General features: G+C 35.2%; 1 protein-coding gene across 9 annotated transcripts in view; it reads right to left on the bottom strand.

Moving 5' to 3' along the window:
* The window catches only part of TBCK (TBC1 domain containing kinase), a 244,973-nt gene that overhangs the window by 181,783 nt on the left and 45,187 nt on the right, over positions 1-18,003 (bottom strand). For all 9 annotated transcript variants that reach the window (XM_008267520.5, XM_089302979.1, XM_008267519.5 and 6 more), the window contains 2 exons: positions 17,673-17,746; positions 3,207-3,348 (listed from right to left, as the gene is read on the bottom strand). In XM_008267520.5, coding sequence (XP_008265742.3) covers positions 3,207-3,348; positions 17,673-17,746 — 216 coding nt within the window. The remainder of the gene's footprint in view (positions 1-3,206; positions 3,349-17,672; positions 17,747-18,003) is intronic.

Genomic DNA, 18,003 nt, shown 5'->3' with positions numbered 1-18,003 from the left:
GAGGCAGAGAGAGAGAGAAAGAGAGAGGTCTTCCATCCACTGGGTCACTCCCAAGTTGGCCGAAACTGCTGGTGCTGCACCAATCTGAAGCCAGGAGCCAGGAGCTTCTTCCAGTTCTCCCACATGGGTGCAGGGGCCCAAGGACTTGGGCCATCTTGTACTGCTTTCCCAGGCCATAGCACAGAGCTGGATCGGAAGTGCAGCAGCTGGGATTGAACCGGTGCCCATATGGGATGCTGGCACTGCAAGCAGAGGGTTTAACCACTACACCACAGTGCCGGCCCCTGTCTGGCACTTCTGTAAGGCAGATATTAGGACTTCTGAATCTACCTTCCTTGTCTTTTAAAATCTACCTTTATGTTTTCCATCATTGTATGTCTTTGTGCTAAACTCTGGGTGAATTAATTATATCTTCTCTCAGTTCATCTAGTTTCCTATGATCATGTATTAGGTTCCATATTTTAATAGTTACATTTTTTCTTAAAACTCCAATTCTTGATCAATTCAGTGATTCCTCTTGTTTCCTGGATTCTATAATTGTTTGTTGAGTAGCACTGTTTCCTTTATCTTGTAAAGAACACATAAAATTATTTTAAAGTCCACTTAGTAGTATAAAGTCTACCATTTGTTCCTTTTTTTATTGTAAGGGTCATTTTTGGTGTTTGGTATTTCCTAAATATGCATGGATCCTTTAATAGAGAATTCAGCTCTATGTTTTAGAGTATGAAAACAATGGCAGAGAGGCAGTACAAACTTTCTGGAGATGGCAAGTGCTTTCTAGCCAAGTGGTTTTCATATGACTTATCATATATTCACTTCAAATTTGTAATGTGTCAATAGTTCCCTTTGTTAGTTTAGGTGTATTTTTAATTTATAGCTCAATATTTTATATGAAATTTAAGGATTTGATAAAGGAATATTTCATTTCATATTTATTCTGCTATCTTTATGCTGGATGCTAAAGCTTTGAGTAGCACTTAAAATGCCAAGTCCCTATTACAGAATTAATCTTTTTTTCTTTGATTTCACATAGTTTTCTGTTTTTATCTTCAAGTTTATGTATTTTAATCAAATTATGAGTACTTAGGTAATATGCGTTAATCATGTTTTATTCTTTACTGTAGCTGTCATGATGACCATATGTACAGCAAATACTCAGTATTTGCTGAATTAAATTATTATTCAGAAAAGACATGTTTTGGGGCCGGCTCTGTGGCACAGGTTAATCCTCCACCTGTGGTGCTTGCGTCCCATATGGTCACCGGTTCTAGTCCCAGCTGCCTGTATTCCAATCCAGTTCTCTGCTATGGCCTGGGATAGCAGTGGAAAATGGCCCAAGTCCTGGGGCCCCTACACCCACATGGGAGACCTGCAGGAAGCTCCTGGTTCCTGGCTTCAATTGGCACAGCTCCAGCCATTGCGGTCATTTGGAGAATGAACCAATGGAAGGAAGACCTTTTTATCTGTCTCTCTCTCTATCTGTAACTCTGCCTCTCAAATAAATAAATCTTTAAAAAAAAAAAAGACATGTCTTGATCGTTTAGATATACAATTGTATTTCAAAAAGTTCATGCAAAAACAGAACTAAAAGAATTATTGGTGACAATTTTTTAAATCATGCATAATTTTTCCATAATATATATTTTCCACCAACTTTCTGAAGACTCCTCTTATATAATAAAAACAGGAAAAGCTACATGCTGCACATTTATGAAACTGTGACATGTACAACTATTTTCATACCAATAAAGAGTAGGATGACCTGAGCAGAGCATAGCAAAGTGGGAAAATCTAAATTTTCTCTTTGAAAAAGCAGTGCTACCATGTTGTGAATATTTTAATATTACTAAATAAGAAAAGCTAACTTATAGACTAATTTTAATACAATTACCTGTACTACATACTTTATATACATGACTTCATTAAATTTATTCAACAAGTATAAAACAACAGATACTATTAATATTCACAGAAGAATATGAAGCTTAAGAAGTTATATTAGTTACCCAAAGTTACATGGTTTTATTTTGTAGCATCAAAATTTAAACCTAGTTCTTTCTGACCACAGAAGTTTGTATCTTAATGATTATGTAATACCTCTGATACTGAGTTAGTTCTTAAACATACAAAACCAAAAAAAAAAAAAAAAAAATAAAAGTCAACCCTTTTCTTGGAGTTAGTTAAGATCATTGAATACATATTTTCAAAATATTGTAAAAATCCTTTGGAAGAAAGAGACAATAGATGAATAATGAAAACTTCTGTCTCAAAAAATATCACAGTCCAGAGAAAGTAGACAAATGTTATACTAGAAGGAGAAGCCAGAAGAAAGGGTACCCAACACTGGCAGGAATTTGGAGGTATGATTTATAAACTGTTAATTGTACCACCAAACTCATTCTCATAACTAAATATTTAAATACCCAGCTAAATATTGTATGTCCTAGTCTCCCTTGTATCCACATGCAGTCACATGAGTAAACTGTCACTGGTAAGTATATTGGACTGATATTTGCAAAACTTAGATCAACTCCTGAAAAAAAGTAATGCTGAACTCACTTCTCTCCTTCCCTTCTAGCTAGAGAAGGTGATGAGGAGAGAAATTTTGGGAACTAGATGTTGAGAATGGAAGACAAATTCCCAACTGCCAAGCTGTATGTATAACACTGTGGAACGTAGCCAACTTCAACTTCCCTGGGCTTTTACATGAGGAAGAAAATGTTCACGATCTTTAAATTACTCTATTCATCATTAATTTTTAATAGTAGCTTAGTTTTTAACATAGACGATGTATGGAAAAGACCTTGTAAAAAGCCTAACTGCAAATCAAATCTTAGAGGAAACAGAAAAGGAGAGGTGAAGATATTTAGGGAGTAAAGAATAGCAGAGGGCGGAGAATCTTGAAAATATAATACACACACACACATATAAAGTAGTTTTAGTGTAAATATTTCTAAGATTGCTTAGTCAGGAAAAGTGTATTTTTGTGCTTAGTAACATATAAACATTTTTAGACACCAAGATAATATTTACTTAGTAATAATTATATTTATTAACAGTATAAACACTTCTAGAGATACCAAAAATATAATTATAATGGAACAGTATTTCTAAGAAATCAGAGAGTTAAGCCCTCCCCCCATATCTCATCAATTTGCATAGTAAAAGATATTAAATTTATCAATTTAATATTTCCTTATACATACCACACAAAGCTCAAACAAAATGATTCCAAGAGACCACACATCTGATTTGGGGCCAGAAGGCAATGGTTTTTCACTGGGCACATGATCAGTTGTTCTAGAAATTCCTTGTGCAATTACCTCCGGTGCCAAGTATGATGGATACCTACATGTAAGGATAGATTAAAATAATGTAATAATTACTAAGAACTAAAGTTGGGAAAAGAAACAGTAGGGCATTTTTACTATCAGTATTGTAATATCTATGTAAATATCTCAAGCATTTAAATTAACTATTGTGAGGAAGAATTCTGAACTAACCATAAAAATACAGGCCTTTATTCTAGGAATAAAGAGTAAATATATACCAGTTCCAAACAATTCTAAAATCATCACATTTCTCTGTAGCATTTGCTCTTTGCTTTGCTTTCCTGTTTTCAAGTTGTTGACTTTCTTGTAGTCCTCTAGGTTTTTAGGAGTTTTTCCTTCCTCCTTACTGCCTACCTTTTCTTTTTTAAAAGATTTATTTATTTATTTATTTGAAAGAGTTACAGAGAGAGAGAGACACAAAAAGAGACTGTACATCCACTGGTTTACTCTCCAGATGGCCACAATATCCAGGGTTGGGCAGGCTGAAGCCAAGTGTTTCATCCAAGTCTCTCACGTGGGTGGCAAAAGCCACGGTACTTGGGCCATTTTCTGCTGCTTTCTCAGGCTGTTAGTAGGGAGGTGCATGTGACCTGGAGCCGCTGGGACAGGAACTGGTGCTGATATTGAATTCTGGCCTTGCAGGCAGTGGCTTAATCCACTATTCCTCAATGCCAGCACTTGCGTATCTTTTATTAACATTGTATTATTATTTAAAGTACATTTTTACACTTCAACAACAACAAAAAATAAAGTACACTTTATCTCTCAATACAGCATTTATTTAGCAACAGAAATTCAAAGCTGCAAAATTATATGAATGAAAAAGGCTCTCTCATATCTCTGTTCCCATTTATAAACTTACAATCACTTATGTCCTCCTGTTAGAATGTACTCTGCACTCGATCATTTTTTTCACTTAAATAATATTTTAGAAATAATTCTTTAAACAGAAGTATACAAGGCCGGTGCCGCAGCTCAATAAGCTAATCCTCCGCCTGCTGTGCCGGCACACCGGGTTCTAGACCCAGTCAGGGTGCCGGATTCTGTCCCGGTTGCCCTCTTCTGGGCCAGCTCTCTGCTGTGGCCCGGGAGTGCAGTGGAGGAAGGCCCAAGTCCTTGCACCCTGCACTTGTATGGGAGACCAGAAGCACCTGGCTCCTGGCATCAGATCAGCGTGGTGCGCCAGCCGCAGCGGCCACTGGAGAGTGAACCAAAGGCAAAGGAAGACATTTCCCCGTGTCTCTCTCTCTCTCAATGTCCACTCTATCAAAAAAATAAAAAAAAAAAACCCAGAAGTATACAGTGTCCCATTTTTTTTTTTCAAAACTGCCGATAATTTCATTGTGTTGATGCACTAACTTTTATTTGACTGAACTGACAAAGGACATTTTGGGAGTTCCATTCTTTTGATACTAGAAACAAGATTAAAATAAAGATAACATAAATATACCATTTCCTTCAAATATATGTATACATGCAAGATAAAGCCTTCAAAGTGCTGTTACAAGGTGCATGCACTTGATGTATCATAACAAGTTGCCTTTTGCAGAAGTTCTATCAACTTTAACTCATATTCTCAAAGCAACGTATAAGGACACCTATGTCCTCACACTCAAAAATTTTTTTAAAAACTGTTTTAGCAAATGTTGATTAAAGGCTGCATATATTTTTTGAAATTTTTTAACTTTTATTTAATAAATATAAATTTCCAAAGTACAGCTTATGGATTACAATAGCTTTGCCCCCCCCCAATAACTTTTCTCCCACCTGCAATCCTCCCCCTCCCCTTCCATTCACATCAAGATTTATTTTCAATTATCTTTATATAGAGAAGATCGATTTAGTATATATTAAATAAAGATTTCAACAGTTTGCATCCACATAGAAACACAAAGTGAAAAATACTGTTTGAGTACTAGTTATAGCATTAAATCGCATTGAACAACACAATAAGGACAGAGATCCTACATGAGGAGTAAGTACACAGGGACTTCTATTGTTGACTTAACAAATAGACACTCTTGTTAATGGCGTCAGTAATCACCCTAGGCTCTTGTCATGAGCTGCCAAGGCTATGGAAGCCTTTTGAGTTCGCCGACTCTGATCATGTTTAGACAAGGTCATAGGCAAAGTGGAAGTTCTCTGTTCCCTTCAGAGAAAGGTACCTCCTTCTTTGATGACCTGTTCTTTCCACTGGGATCTCACTCGCAGAGATCTATCATTTAGGTTTTTTTTGTTTGTTTGTTTGTTTTTTTGCCAGAGTGTCTTGGCATTCCATCCCTGAAATACATCTGGGCTCTTCAGCCAGATCCGAAAGCCTTAAGGGCTGATTCTGAGGCCAGAGTGCTGTTTAGGACATCCACTATTCTATGAGTCTTCTGTGTATCCTGCTTCCCATGTTGGATCATTCTCTCCCTTTTTTATTCTATCAGCTAGTATTTGCAGACACTAGTCTTGTTTATGTGATCCCTTTGACTCTTAGACCTATCATTATGATCAACTGTGAACAGAAATTGATCACTTGGACTAGTGAGATGGCATTGGTACATGCCACCTTGATGGGATTGAATTGGAATCCCCTGGTATGTTTCTAACTCTTCTATTTGGGTCAAGTCTGATTGCGCATGTCCCAAATTGTACATCTCTTCACTCTCTTATTCCCACTCTTATATTTAACAGAGATCACTTTTCAGTTAAATTTCAACAATTAAGAATAACTGTGTATTAATTACAGAATTCAACCAATAGTATTAAGCAGAACAACCAAAAAAATACTAAAAGGGATAAAGTATTAAGTTGTTCATCAACAGTCAGGACAAGGGCTGATCAAGTCACCGTTTCTCATAGTGTCCATTTCACTTCAACAGGTTTCCTTTTTGGTGCTCGGTTAGTTGTCAATGATCAGGGAGAACATATGATATTTGTCCCTTTGGGACTGTCTTACTTCACTCAGCATGATGTGTTCCAGATTCCTCCATTTTGTTGCAAATGACCAGATTTCACTGTTTTTAACTGCTGTATAGTATTCTATAGAGTGCATGTCCCATAATTTCTTTATCCAGTCTACTTTTGATGAGCATTTAGGTTGATTCCAGGTCTTAGCTATTGTGAATTGAGCTGCAATAAACATTAATGTGCAGACAGCTTTTTTGTTTGCCAATTTAATTTCCTTTGGGTAAATTCCAAGGAGTGGGATGGCTAGGTTGTATGGTAGGGTTATATTCAGGTTTCTGAGGAATCTCCAGATTGACTTCCATAATGCCTTTACAAGTTTGCATTCCCTTTTTCCCCACATCCTTGCCAGAATCTGTTGCTGGTAGATTTCTGTATGTGAACCATTCTCACCAGGGTAAGGTGAAACCTCATTGTGGTTTTGATTTGCATTTCCCTGGTTGCTAGTGATCTTGAACATTTCTTCATGTGCCTGTTGGTCATCTGGATTTCCTCTTCAGAAAACTGTCTATTGAGGTCCTTGGCCCATCTCTTGAATGGGTTGTTTGTTTTGTTGTTGTGGAGTTTCTTGATCTCTTTGTAGATTCTGGTTATCAACCCTTTATCTGTTGCATAGTTTGCAAATATTTTTTCCCATTCTGTCGGTTGCCTTATCACTTTCATGACTATTTCTTTTGTAGTACAGAAACTTCTCAATTAGATGCAATCCAAATAGTTAAATTTGGCTTTGACTGCCTGTGCCTCCAGGGTCTTTTCCAAGAAGTCTTTGCTGGTGCCAATATCTTGCTGGATTTCCCCAATGTTCTCTAATAATTTGATGGTGTCGGGTCGTAGATTTAAGTCTTTAATCAATGTTGAGTGAATTTTTGTGTAAGGTGAAAGGTAGGGGTCTTGCTTCATGATTCTGCATGTGGAAATCCAGTTTTCCCAGCACCATTTATTGAATAGACTGTACTTGCTCCAGGAATTAGTTTTAGCTTCTTGATCAAATATAAGTTGGCTGTAGATGTTTGGATTGATTTCTGGTGTTTCTATTCTGTTCCATTGGTCTATCCATCTGTTTCTGTACCAGTACCATGCTGTTTTGATTACAACTGCCCTGTAGTATGTCCTGAAATCTGGTATTGTGATGCCTCTGGCTTTGTTTTTGTTGTACAAGATTGCTTTAGCTATTCGAGGTCTCCTGTGTCTGCATATGAATTTCAGCATTTTTTCTAGATCTGAGAAGAATGTCTTCAGTATTTTGATTCCTATTGCATTGAATCTGTAAAGTGCTTTTGGGAGAATGGACATTTTGATGATATTGATTCTTCCAATCCATGAGCATGGAAGATTTTTCCATTTCTTGGTATCTTCTTCTATTTCTGTCTTTAAGGTTTTGTAATTCTCTTCGTAGAGATCTTTAACGTCCTTGGTTAAGTTTATTCCAAGGTATTTGATTGTTTTTGTAGCTATTGTGAATGGGATTGATCTTAGCAGTTCTTCCTCAGCCATGGCATTGTCTGTGTATACAAAGGCTGTTGATTTTTGTGCATTGATTTTATACCCTGCTACTTTGCCAAACTCTTCTATGAGTTCCAATAGTCTCTTAGTAGAGTTCTTTGGGTCCCCTAAGTAAAGAATCATATCATCTGCAAAGAGGGATAGTTTGACTTCTTCCTTTCTAATTTGTATCCATTTAATTTCTTTTTCTTGTCTGATGGCTCTGGCTAAAACTTCCAGAACTATATTGAACAGCAGTGGTGAGAGTGGGCATCCCTGTCTGCTACCAGATCTCAGTGGAAATGCTTCCAACTTTTCCCCATTCAATAGGATGCTGGCCGTGGGTTTTTCATAAATTGCTTTGATTGTATTAAGGAATGTTCCTTCTCTACCCAATTTGCTTAGAGTATTAATCATGAAAAGGTGTTGAATTTTATCGAATGCTTTCTCTGCATCTATTGAGATAATCATATGGTTTTTCTTCTGCAGTCTGTTAATGTGGTGTATCACATTGATTGATTTGCGAATATTGAACCATCCCTGCATACCAGGGATAAATCCCACTTGGTCTGGGTGGATGATCTTTCTGATGTGTTGTTGCATTCTATTGGCCAGAATTTTATTGAGGATTTTTGCATCTATATTCATCAGGGATACTGGTAATTTTCTTCCAATTCTGCATCTTTCTCTGGCTTAGGGATTAAGGTGATGCTGGCTTCATAGAAAGAATTTGGGAGGATTCCATCTTTTTCGATTGCTCTGAATAGTTTGAGAAGAATTGGAGTTAGTTCTTCTTTAAATGTCTGGTAGAATTCAGCAGTGAATCCATCTGGTCCTGGGCTTTTCTTTTTTGGGAGGGCCTTTATTGCTGTTTCAATTTCTGTCTCAGTTATGGGTCTGTTTAGGTTTTCTATGTCTTCATGGTTCAATTTAGGTAGGTTGCATGTGTCCAGGAATCTATCCATTTCTGATAGATTTTCCTGTTTGCTGGCATACAACTCTTTGTAGTAGTTTCTGATGATTCTTTTTTATTTCTGTGGTGTCTGTTGTTACGTTTCCTTTTTCATCTCTGATTTTATTGATTTGGGTCTTTTCTCTCTTTTTTTTTAGTTAGTTCAGCCAATGGTGTGTCAAATTTATTCATTTCTTCAAAAAACCAGATCTTCGCTTGACTGATTTTTTGTAATTTTTTTTGATTCAATCCTGTTAATTTCTTCTCTGATTTTAATTATTTCTCTTCTCCTACTAGATTTGGTTCTGGTTTGCTGCAGATTTTCTAGATTTTTGAGATACGTTGAAAGCTCATTTATTTGGTGCCTTTCCAATCTCTTGATGTAGGCACCTATTGCTATAAACTTTCCTCTTAACACTGCTTTTGCCGTATCCCGTAAGTTTTGATATGTTGTTGTGTTATCCTCATTTACCTCCAGAAAGTTTTAGATTTCTCTTTTGACTTCTTCTATGACCCAGTGTTCATTCAGGAGCATGCTGTTCAGTCTCCACGTGTTTGCATACTCTAGGGATTCCTGAGTTGCTAATTTCTACCTTCATTCCGCTGTGGTCTGAGAAGCTGCATGGTGTGATTCTATTTCTTTTAAACTTGCTGAGACTTGCTTTATGGCCTAGTATGTGGTCAATCCTAGAGAAGGTTCCATGCACTGCTGAGAAGAATGTAAATTCTTTAAATGTAGGATTGAAAGTTCTGTAGATATCTGTTAGGTCCATTTGGGCAAGTGTCGATTAAATCTGTTTCTTTGTTGATCTTCTGTCCGGTTGGCCTGTCTAGTTCTGAGAGTGGAGTACTGAAGTCCCCCAGTACTACTGTATTGGAATCTAAGTCTCCCTTTAAGTCCCTTAACATATCTTTTAAATAGACTGGTGCCCTGTAATTAGGTGCATATACATTTATAATAATTACATCTTCCTGTTGAATTGAACCCTTAATCATTATATAGTGCCCCTCTTTGTCTCTCTCAACAATTTTTGTGTTAAAGTTTATTTTGTCTGATATTAATATGGTTACACCTGCTTTTTTTTGGTTTCTGTTGCCATGGAATATCTTTTTCCAACCTTTTACTTTCAGTCTGCGTGCATCTTTGTTGGAAAGATGTGTTTCTTGTAGGCAGCAAATAGATGGGCTTTGTTCCTTAAACCATTCAACCAGTCTGTGAAAAGGCTGCATATTAAATATGAATATGGAATAAAGTTTTCATGAACATCAACTTATCAAAAAGCAGTTAAAGTGAAGAATATCAAATTTTCACTAAAGCACCTTCTCTGCTTGGCCAGATTGCATCTATATTCCTATCCCTCAAAAAAGTAACAATATCTTAACTATCATTTCCTTATAGTTTTTCCACCTGTTTCTAACTCTAAAAAAAATACTGTTCAGTCTAGCATACACACACACACACAGACACACACCCCGTTGGAATTAGGTTGATCATATTCTTTTGCTTTTTCAATCAACATTAATTATCTGAAAGTTATCTAAATTAACGCATGTAACTGCACACCACTTTTACTTCTATTTTACAAATATATCATAATTGATGTATCCATTCAAATGTCAATGATTTATTGACTTTTAATATAAGCAATTCTGCACAGAATACTCTATATAGTATACATTTACAAATTTGAATTTCTAGGCCATTATATATGTGCCCTTTCAGCTTTATTACATCATGCCAAATATTTTCCAAAAGGACTTAAGCCAACCCATATACCCACCAGCAGCATATGACAGTCCCTATTGCTTACTTCTTTACCAACATTTGTTATTGGGCAGAATTTTTAATATTTGATAATCTGGTGAGAAAGATCTGTATGTCTTTGTGATTTCAATTTTGATTGCCTCAAATATTAACTAGTTTGAGGTGTATGCTTATGTTTATTAGCCGTTTAGTTTATTACTGTGTGATGGATGTATCCATTCAAATCTTCTGCTCATTTCTCTAGTAGGTTAATTATGTTGGAGTACCCAAGACTACCTCCATCTTCGGAAATTCAGTAGAAGGACTCATGGGACTTCATCTAGTTTCCTTTTGGCTAAGATTTATTACAATGAAATAGTAAGGATACATGGATGAATAACAAAGGAAAAAGAAGTCCTGAGAAAACTCTATGCAGGCTTCCTTATGCTTGTTCCCTCTTATCAGTGATCACACAGGATTGTCTCTTCCCTCAGAAACAAAAATGTAGCAGGATGTGTGCTATGATTCAGGCAAGAGAAGCTCATTAAAAAACCATTATCAGAAATAGTGTTTAGCCCAGAGGTTTATGATGAACACATCCTTCATCAGTTTGCTTGGGTTAGATTCTTGGCTCTGGTTCCTTATTCCACCTTCTTGCAAATTGCAGACACTGGGATGCAGAGGTGATGACTGCAGTAACTGGGTTCCTGCCACCAATATGGGAGTCCTGGATTGTGTTCCTGGCTGGATCCAGACCAACCCTAGCCATTGCAGGCATTTGCTAAATGAACTAGGGATTGGAGCTCTATCTGTGTCAGTCTCTCTTCTTACCTATGTGTGTGTGTCTCTATCTCTGAAATAATATATTAAGAAGAATCATTGTCATGGTTTTCTCAGGGACTGGTCACACAGGCACTCACTGACTGGCATGTATGGAGATTCAACACTCCTTGAAGGAGAGCAAATATGCATCATAAATCATATTGTTTGTGCAAGGAAGCACGGTTAATTGGCCTCAGCAAGCAGGGTAACATAGGAATACTTCTAAAATTCAATTTCCCAGCACACGCCAAGGACAAATCTTCCAAGTAGGACCTAGTTTCTAAAGAAGGCAGTCTCAGATTTCTTATGTTAACCTTTTTTCTGTACAGTTGAACTTCTTCTTATTGTCTTGAAAGAGCTCTTTATCTTTTTCAGTAATTATGACTTCAAATACTACCTACCAGTTTGTGGCTTGTGTTTTCATGTTCTTTATGGTGTCTGCTTATGAATGAGAAGTTCTTAATCTTTCAAATTCATTAATTTTTAATCTTTATACTGTCAAAATGATCTCCTATGTTACTTACTAAAAGTTTAATAGTTTAGCATTTCATATTTAAGTTTTTTGATCCACTTGGAATCTATTTCTAATATGAGGGGAGAAAAAGCCATGGCTGATTGTCAGTTGCACAATGTTCGTTTAATAAAATGTTTTTTTCCCCAGTTAGTCTGCAATACTAGGGCTACATGAAACGACTCTCCACATATGTGTAGGTTTGCTTCTTAGCACCATCTTCTGTTCCATTGGACAATTTGTCTAATGCTATCCTACTACATTAGTTTTTGTCTATAACTTTCTACAAATAATTATTGGTAACTGTTAAAACAGCCTTTTCAAAAAAAAAACAGATCTTTTAGTTTCTCTTCAGAAGTAGATTGTATTTATTCCATTTTTGTATAAATTTGGGACTATTTTGCCATGTTGTCTTTTATACACAGTTGGAATTTTTATTGAAAACACATCAAATATGAATATAAATGAGGGGAAGATTAGCATATTTCTGCTTTCTCCATAATTATTTTATTCTTCTATAATGACTCCACAAAAGATTTAAATTTTTCCCCACAAAGGAATTCAACATGCCTGAGTCCATAAGGTACTCATTTTGTCTATTCTATACATTATGTAACAGACTATAGAGATATATGAGGTTAATTAAAAAACTTTGTGGAAAACTAGAATTAAGAGTCCAAAAAAATTTGAAACCTTTCATAATATGAATTTTTATAATTTCATAATATGAATTTTCCACGAACTTTTTGAATAACTACATACGTATGGGTCTCAAACCTTTTTCAAAATCTGTATACATAAAATACACGAATTTGCTGAAATTAAAAAATGCTTTTTGAATAAATTTACATTTTAATATATTTCCATCAACCTTTTGAAATCTACTTGTATAGTGCTTTACATTTTTGTCTTATATGCTAAACTTCATATATAAAATAAGAATTTCAATGTAAAAGTTTAAAAACTCACTGAGGGCACTCCTATATCTTACTTATTTTATAAACCCTCTGCAACTAACAATGGAATTTAAACATAGAATATGTAGTATAGGTTTGTTCAAAATAAAATTTCCTTTTGAAATGCTCATTGGGACTATCTTACAAACAACAGTTTAAAAAGCCAACAGTAGGGGCTGGCGCAGTGGCATAGTGGGTAAATCCACCACCTGTGATGCCGCCATCCCATATGAGTGCCATTTCAGGTTTCTGCTGCTCCGCTTCTAATCCAGCTTTTTGCTAGTGCACCTGAGAAAGCAGCAGAAGATGGCCAAGACCCAGGAGAAGCTCCTGGCTCTTGGCTTCGGATTGGTCCAGCTCTGGCCATTGCAGCCTTTTTGGGGAGTGAACCAGCAGCTGGAAGATCTCTCTGTCTCTGTCTCTCTCTCTCTCTGTAACTCTGCCTTTCAATAAATTAAATCTTTAATAAACAAAAAGCCAACAGTAAATAAGAATTAGATATATATAACCAGTTGTTGTATTTGAATCTCTCTGCCTATTAAGTAAAAGGAACAAGAACAGGTTTAGAAGAAAAACTAATGGAATTTTGCCCTCTTTATTATATATATATATACATGCACTTTTTTAATGGTCATACCTAATTATGAGCACAATAATCTAGATGTTTCAATTTAATTAAACTATGCCATCCTGAAATAACTATAATCAAAATGTATTTAAGCATTATGTAATACTGATATAATATATGTAAAGTAGGTCTCAAATATTACTTCCATTTCTCCTTTTCTATGGCCACTTTCTCACATTCTTATTGCCAGTATTTCTTATTTATGTGTGAAATGTGCATCAAATAAGTCAAGGCATTAAAAATAAATTCAAATAGGCAAATTAAACTTTTAAATCCCTTTTCATTTTACTCATTCTGACATCAGCATCTTCTAATTTACACAAGTAGTTCTCTCATATACAAATTTGTATTATCTTATTTTACCCTAAGATAATCACACTGCTCTTTTAAATGAATATCTGAAATCTCTAGAACAGCTGAAACCTACTGGGAAAAGCCCTGGGCTTGTTGCTATAACAACAATGCTTTAATTTCAGTTCTACCACTTACTTTATATGTGCTTTGGGTACTTACATCTATAAAATCGAATAATAGTACTTACCTCATAAAACTGTTATAAATATTAGTGAATACAAAAAGATGCTTTATAAAAATGGAAAATGTGACACAAATACAACATTGTGCTTTCATCATTACCACCACAATGCAATCTGAAAAGCAAACTTTACCTTTTTCCTGATTTCCAGTACATATAATACAAAAATGACAATATGGGCAAAAAACAAAACCATGGGTAAATTTTCATATCAAAAACTTCTGACAGAAGTACAGAGGTAACCCTTGCTACAGAAATTCCAATTTTCCTTTTAATCAAGACAAATTAATAAAAACAACAATCCTCAGAATTGTTTTTGATGTATGTTATCTTTCAATATCCTTCTCTTCTTTAGCATAGCATTTTAGCACTCAAAGATAATTACCAGATCTTTGCTGTGAGTATGACTGGTGAGATAAATATAAATGGCTTTCATCATCTGTTTGATGTTTTAACAAGGTATTAAGCTACTGGCCAACTGAAATGAGTGTCCAATTTCTAACTCTTTACAATATTTTGAAACAGATGGTAACATTTTACTTTGTTGTTCCTTAATATTTGTCTTTTGAATCAACTGCAAGCTTCTTCTGATGTAAATATTTTCTTTCATGCCATAGCTGTTTGATCACTTTATTTTTCCTGGCTAATGTTTCACGTTTTACTCTTTGATACTTTCTGGTAAGACCCTTTGGGTCTATGACTTCAAAGTAAGCCAGACCAAATGGTAAAACAAGATCAATTTATCCAAACATTTTAAATTCAAGTGTAGTCCTTCAAACTGCTCAATATGTTTAAAGAAAATCCTCCTCCTTTTATTTACCATTAAAGCACCTTTAACTTAAAGAAAAAACTTAACATAATCTAGGTTTGAACTATGTTTTTGGAGTCTTCTCTTACACAATTTGATTTAGACAAAAGGAAGAATCATTAACAATCATTTACTTCAGCTTCTAAGTCCTGCTTTGAAAGGCAATTATCATACATGACAAAGAAGATACAGGTTGTATGTTTGAGGGTGCAGTTAAGACGCAGCTTGGGATGCTGGCATCCCACATCAGAGTACCTGGACTTGAGTCCTGGCTCCACTTCTTATTCCAGCTTCCTGCTAATGCAGACCTAGAGAGGCAGTAGGTGATGGCTCAAATACTTGGGTCCCTGCCACCCACATGGAATACCTGGATAGAGTTCCAGGCTACTGGCTTCAGTCTGCCCTAACCCTGAATGCTGAGACCATTTAGGGAGTGAACCAGTGTTTAGAAGATTCCTGTCTCTCTCTGTCTCTCTGCCTTTCAAATAAATAAAAATTAATAACAATAAAAAAGAACAGAGGTTGAGAACCTATTACATTCAAAAGGGTTTTTAAAATAAGAAATTATAGGCTGTCTTGACAAAATATTGTTATGCTTATCAAAAGAACTAGGTTTCCATGTGACCGCAAAACTGTAAGATTATGAATTTACACATCTTAAGAAGTGAGACATCGAAACAGAAAATTTTCCAACTCAGAAATGAGGTTGAGCATAGGAATCTACCATCATTTTTTTTATATTCATCAGGCCAAAAAGTGCTCAATAAGTGTTTCTTTATTGAATACAACCTAAGATTATGAGGTAATCTTAAGTAATGAAAATTTTAGGTAGGAAAAAAATAAAAAATCTAAGTTTTAAAGATAAAATGGCAACACACAAATTGGGCTTTAAAAATCTAATTAAACTTTTCAGCAATAGTCTACATCAGAAACACACTCCATGACTCATTATTCTCAGCAAAAGTATGACAGAATTCATTGTAGGAAGCCCAAAGAGCAAACCAGAAATGAATACTATTAAAAAAAAATCACACTGTAAGTTCTAGAGTTCTATTGCTCACTGACTACACATAATGTTAAGGTATTATATATTCCTATGTTTAAAAAATAGAAAATTGGATTCTAAATGTTTTCAACATAGAGATGTACTAATGTCAGAGGAAACATATACATTACCTTGATAGTAAATTGCACAATATATATGCCATATATGGAAACATTACATGCTAGCCAATAAATGTGTATAATTTTTATGTGTCTTTTAAAAAATTTTTGTTAAAAAATTTTAAAAAACATTAAACACAATTTTTAAAAACATGGTTAGGTTCTCTAGGATAGATAATAATATTGTATTAATTTCAGTTTCCTCATTTTGATAATTATTCTGAGATTGAGAAAATTCTTTAGGAAATATAAACTAAAGTATTCAGGAATAAAGGGCAATGATGTATGGTAATTACTCTTAAGTATATCTGAAAAAAATCATTATACACATTTACAATATAGTCACTAAGAAAAGACAGATAAGGTATATGTAGTGAAATGTTAACATTTGGGGAATCTGACAAGGGGAATGAAAGAATTCTTTGTACTGTGTTTGTAACTAAAACAATGTCAATTTAAATACTCAGAAAAGAATCACAACAATCACATTATTAAAATGTTTAAAAGTGATCATACAAATAATAAAACACATAAGTCTATATCAAAAGCATCTATTTGAGTATAGCATGAAAGAAATCTCCACTCCTTTCTTTTTGGTAAAGATTTGTTTGTCTACTTATTTGAAAAGCAGAGAGACAAAGATCTTCTAATCCTTGGTTTACTCTACAAATGCCCACAATAGCTGGGCTGGAGCAGGCTGAAGCCAGGAGTCTACAATTTCATTCAGGCCTAATTACATGACTGGTGGATCCCCAACCACGTAGGCTATCACTGCTGCCTCTAGGATGCATTAGCAGGAAGTTAAACTGGACTCAAATCAGCATTCCGATACAGGATGTGGGCATCCGAAGCAGTGGCTTATCCAGTTTCACCACAATGCCCGCATGAATCTCCTTTTCTTTTTTGGAGGGCAATACACATATGGAATTCTATTAAAGAAATAATTAAATAAATGTCTCTGAAATTACACATATAGTGTAATTTATCACATTTCCTTGAGTCATATTAGCAATACTCAAGTTGGACCCTAATATATGATAATAACTTAAAGAACTGGGAATTAAAACATTTAATCAAAATAATATAAGGGTATTGCTTTTCAGTCTCTTCATATACACAATATTATTAATTTAGTATCTGATCAGTCTTCTTGCCTTAGACTACTATTTAATTCTCAATGAAGTATAATTCTCTTATAGTACTATGAAATACTATAAGGTTAAAAAAAAAAAGGGCAATAATTTATTGGCCTCTCTGCCAATTCAATGAAAGATCAATACCAGGGATTTTTGGATGACAGGAAAAACTCATTGTATACTTTTTTTTTTTTGACAGGCAGAGTGGGGCAGTGAGAGAGACAGATAGAAAGGTCTTCCTTCCATTGGTTCACCCCTCAATGGCAGTTGCAGCCGGTGCATTGCGCTGATCCGAAGCCAAGAGCCAGGTGCTTCTCCTGGTCTCCCATGTGGGTGCAGGGCCCAAGGACTTGGGCCTTCCTCCACTGCCCTCCCGGGCCACAGCAGAGAGCTGGACTGGAAGAGGAGCAACCGGGACAGAATCCAGTGCCCTGACTGGGACTAGAACCCGGTGTGCCGGCGCCGTAGGCAGAGGGTTAGCCTATTGAGCCGCGGTGCCGGCCTGTATAATCTTTTAAAAAGGTATGTGAAAAAACAAGATTTAAAACACAGGAAAACTGTTTTCATGTCAAAAATAAATATAAATTTTTAATTTTATGAAAGATTACAAAATTAAAGACAGAATTTAAAATAGATGGAAACCTCCTTACCCAATTGGAAAATCAACATCATCACCGTGAGCTGTCATGTGATAAAGTCCAAATTTAGCCAATTTAATATGTCCCTATCAAAAAAATGAAGAAAAATCACCATGAAATATATATTCGACAAGGAAAAATTATTATTATATATTTTAAATGTAAGGCAACTATTAAATAATAAGATATACTATTTTATTAAAGTGTCAATATGTAAAATGTTATAAAATACCATAATTTTAGGAAAAATCTGTCAATACTTAGTCTGATTTATACTCATTAAATATGTAAATATGTAAAGCATGTATATACATAATATATATATAAATAAATCATATTTTTC

The sequence above is a fragment of the Oryctolagus cuniculus genome, chromosome 8 (assembly GCF_051225735.1).
Source record: "Oryctolagus cuniculus isolate XC-2025 breed Fujian yellow rabbit chromosome 8, ASM5122573v1, whole genome shotgun sequence".
NCBI classification, from domain to species: Eukaryota; Metazoa; Chordata; class Mammalia; order Lagomorpha; family Leporidae; genus Oryctolagus; species Oryctolagus cuniculus.
This window is presented reverse-complemented; position numbering and strand designations above follow the sequence as displayed.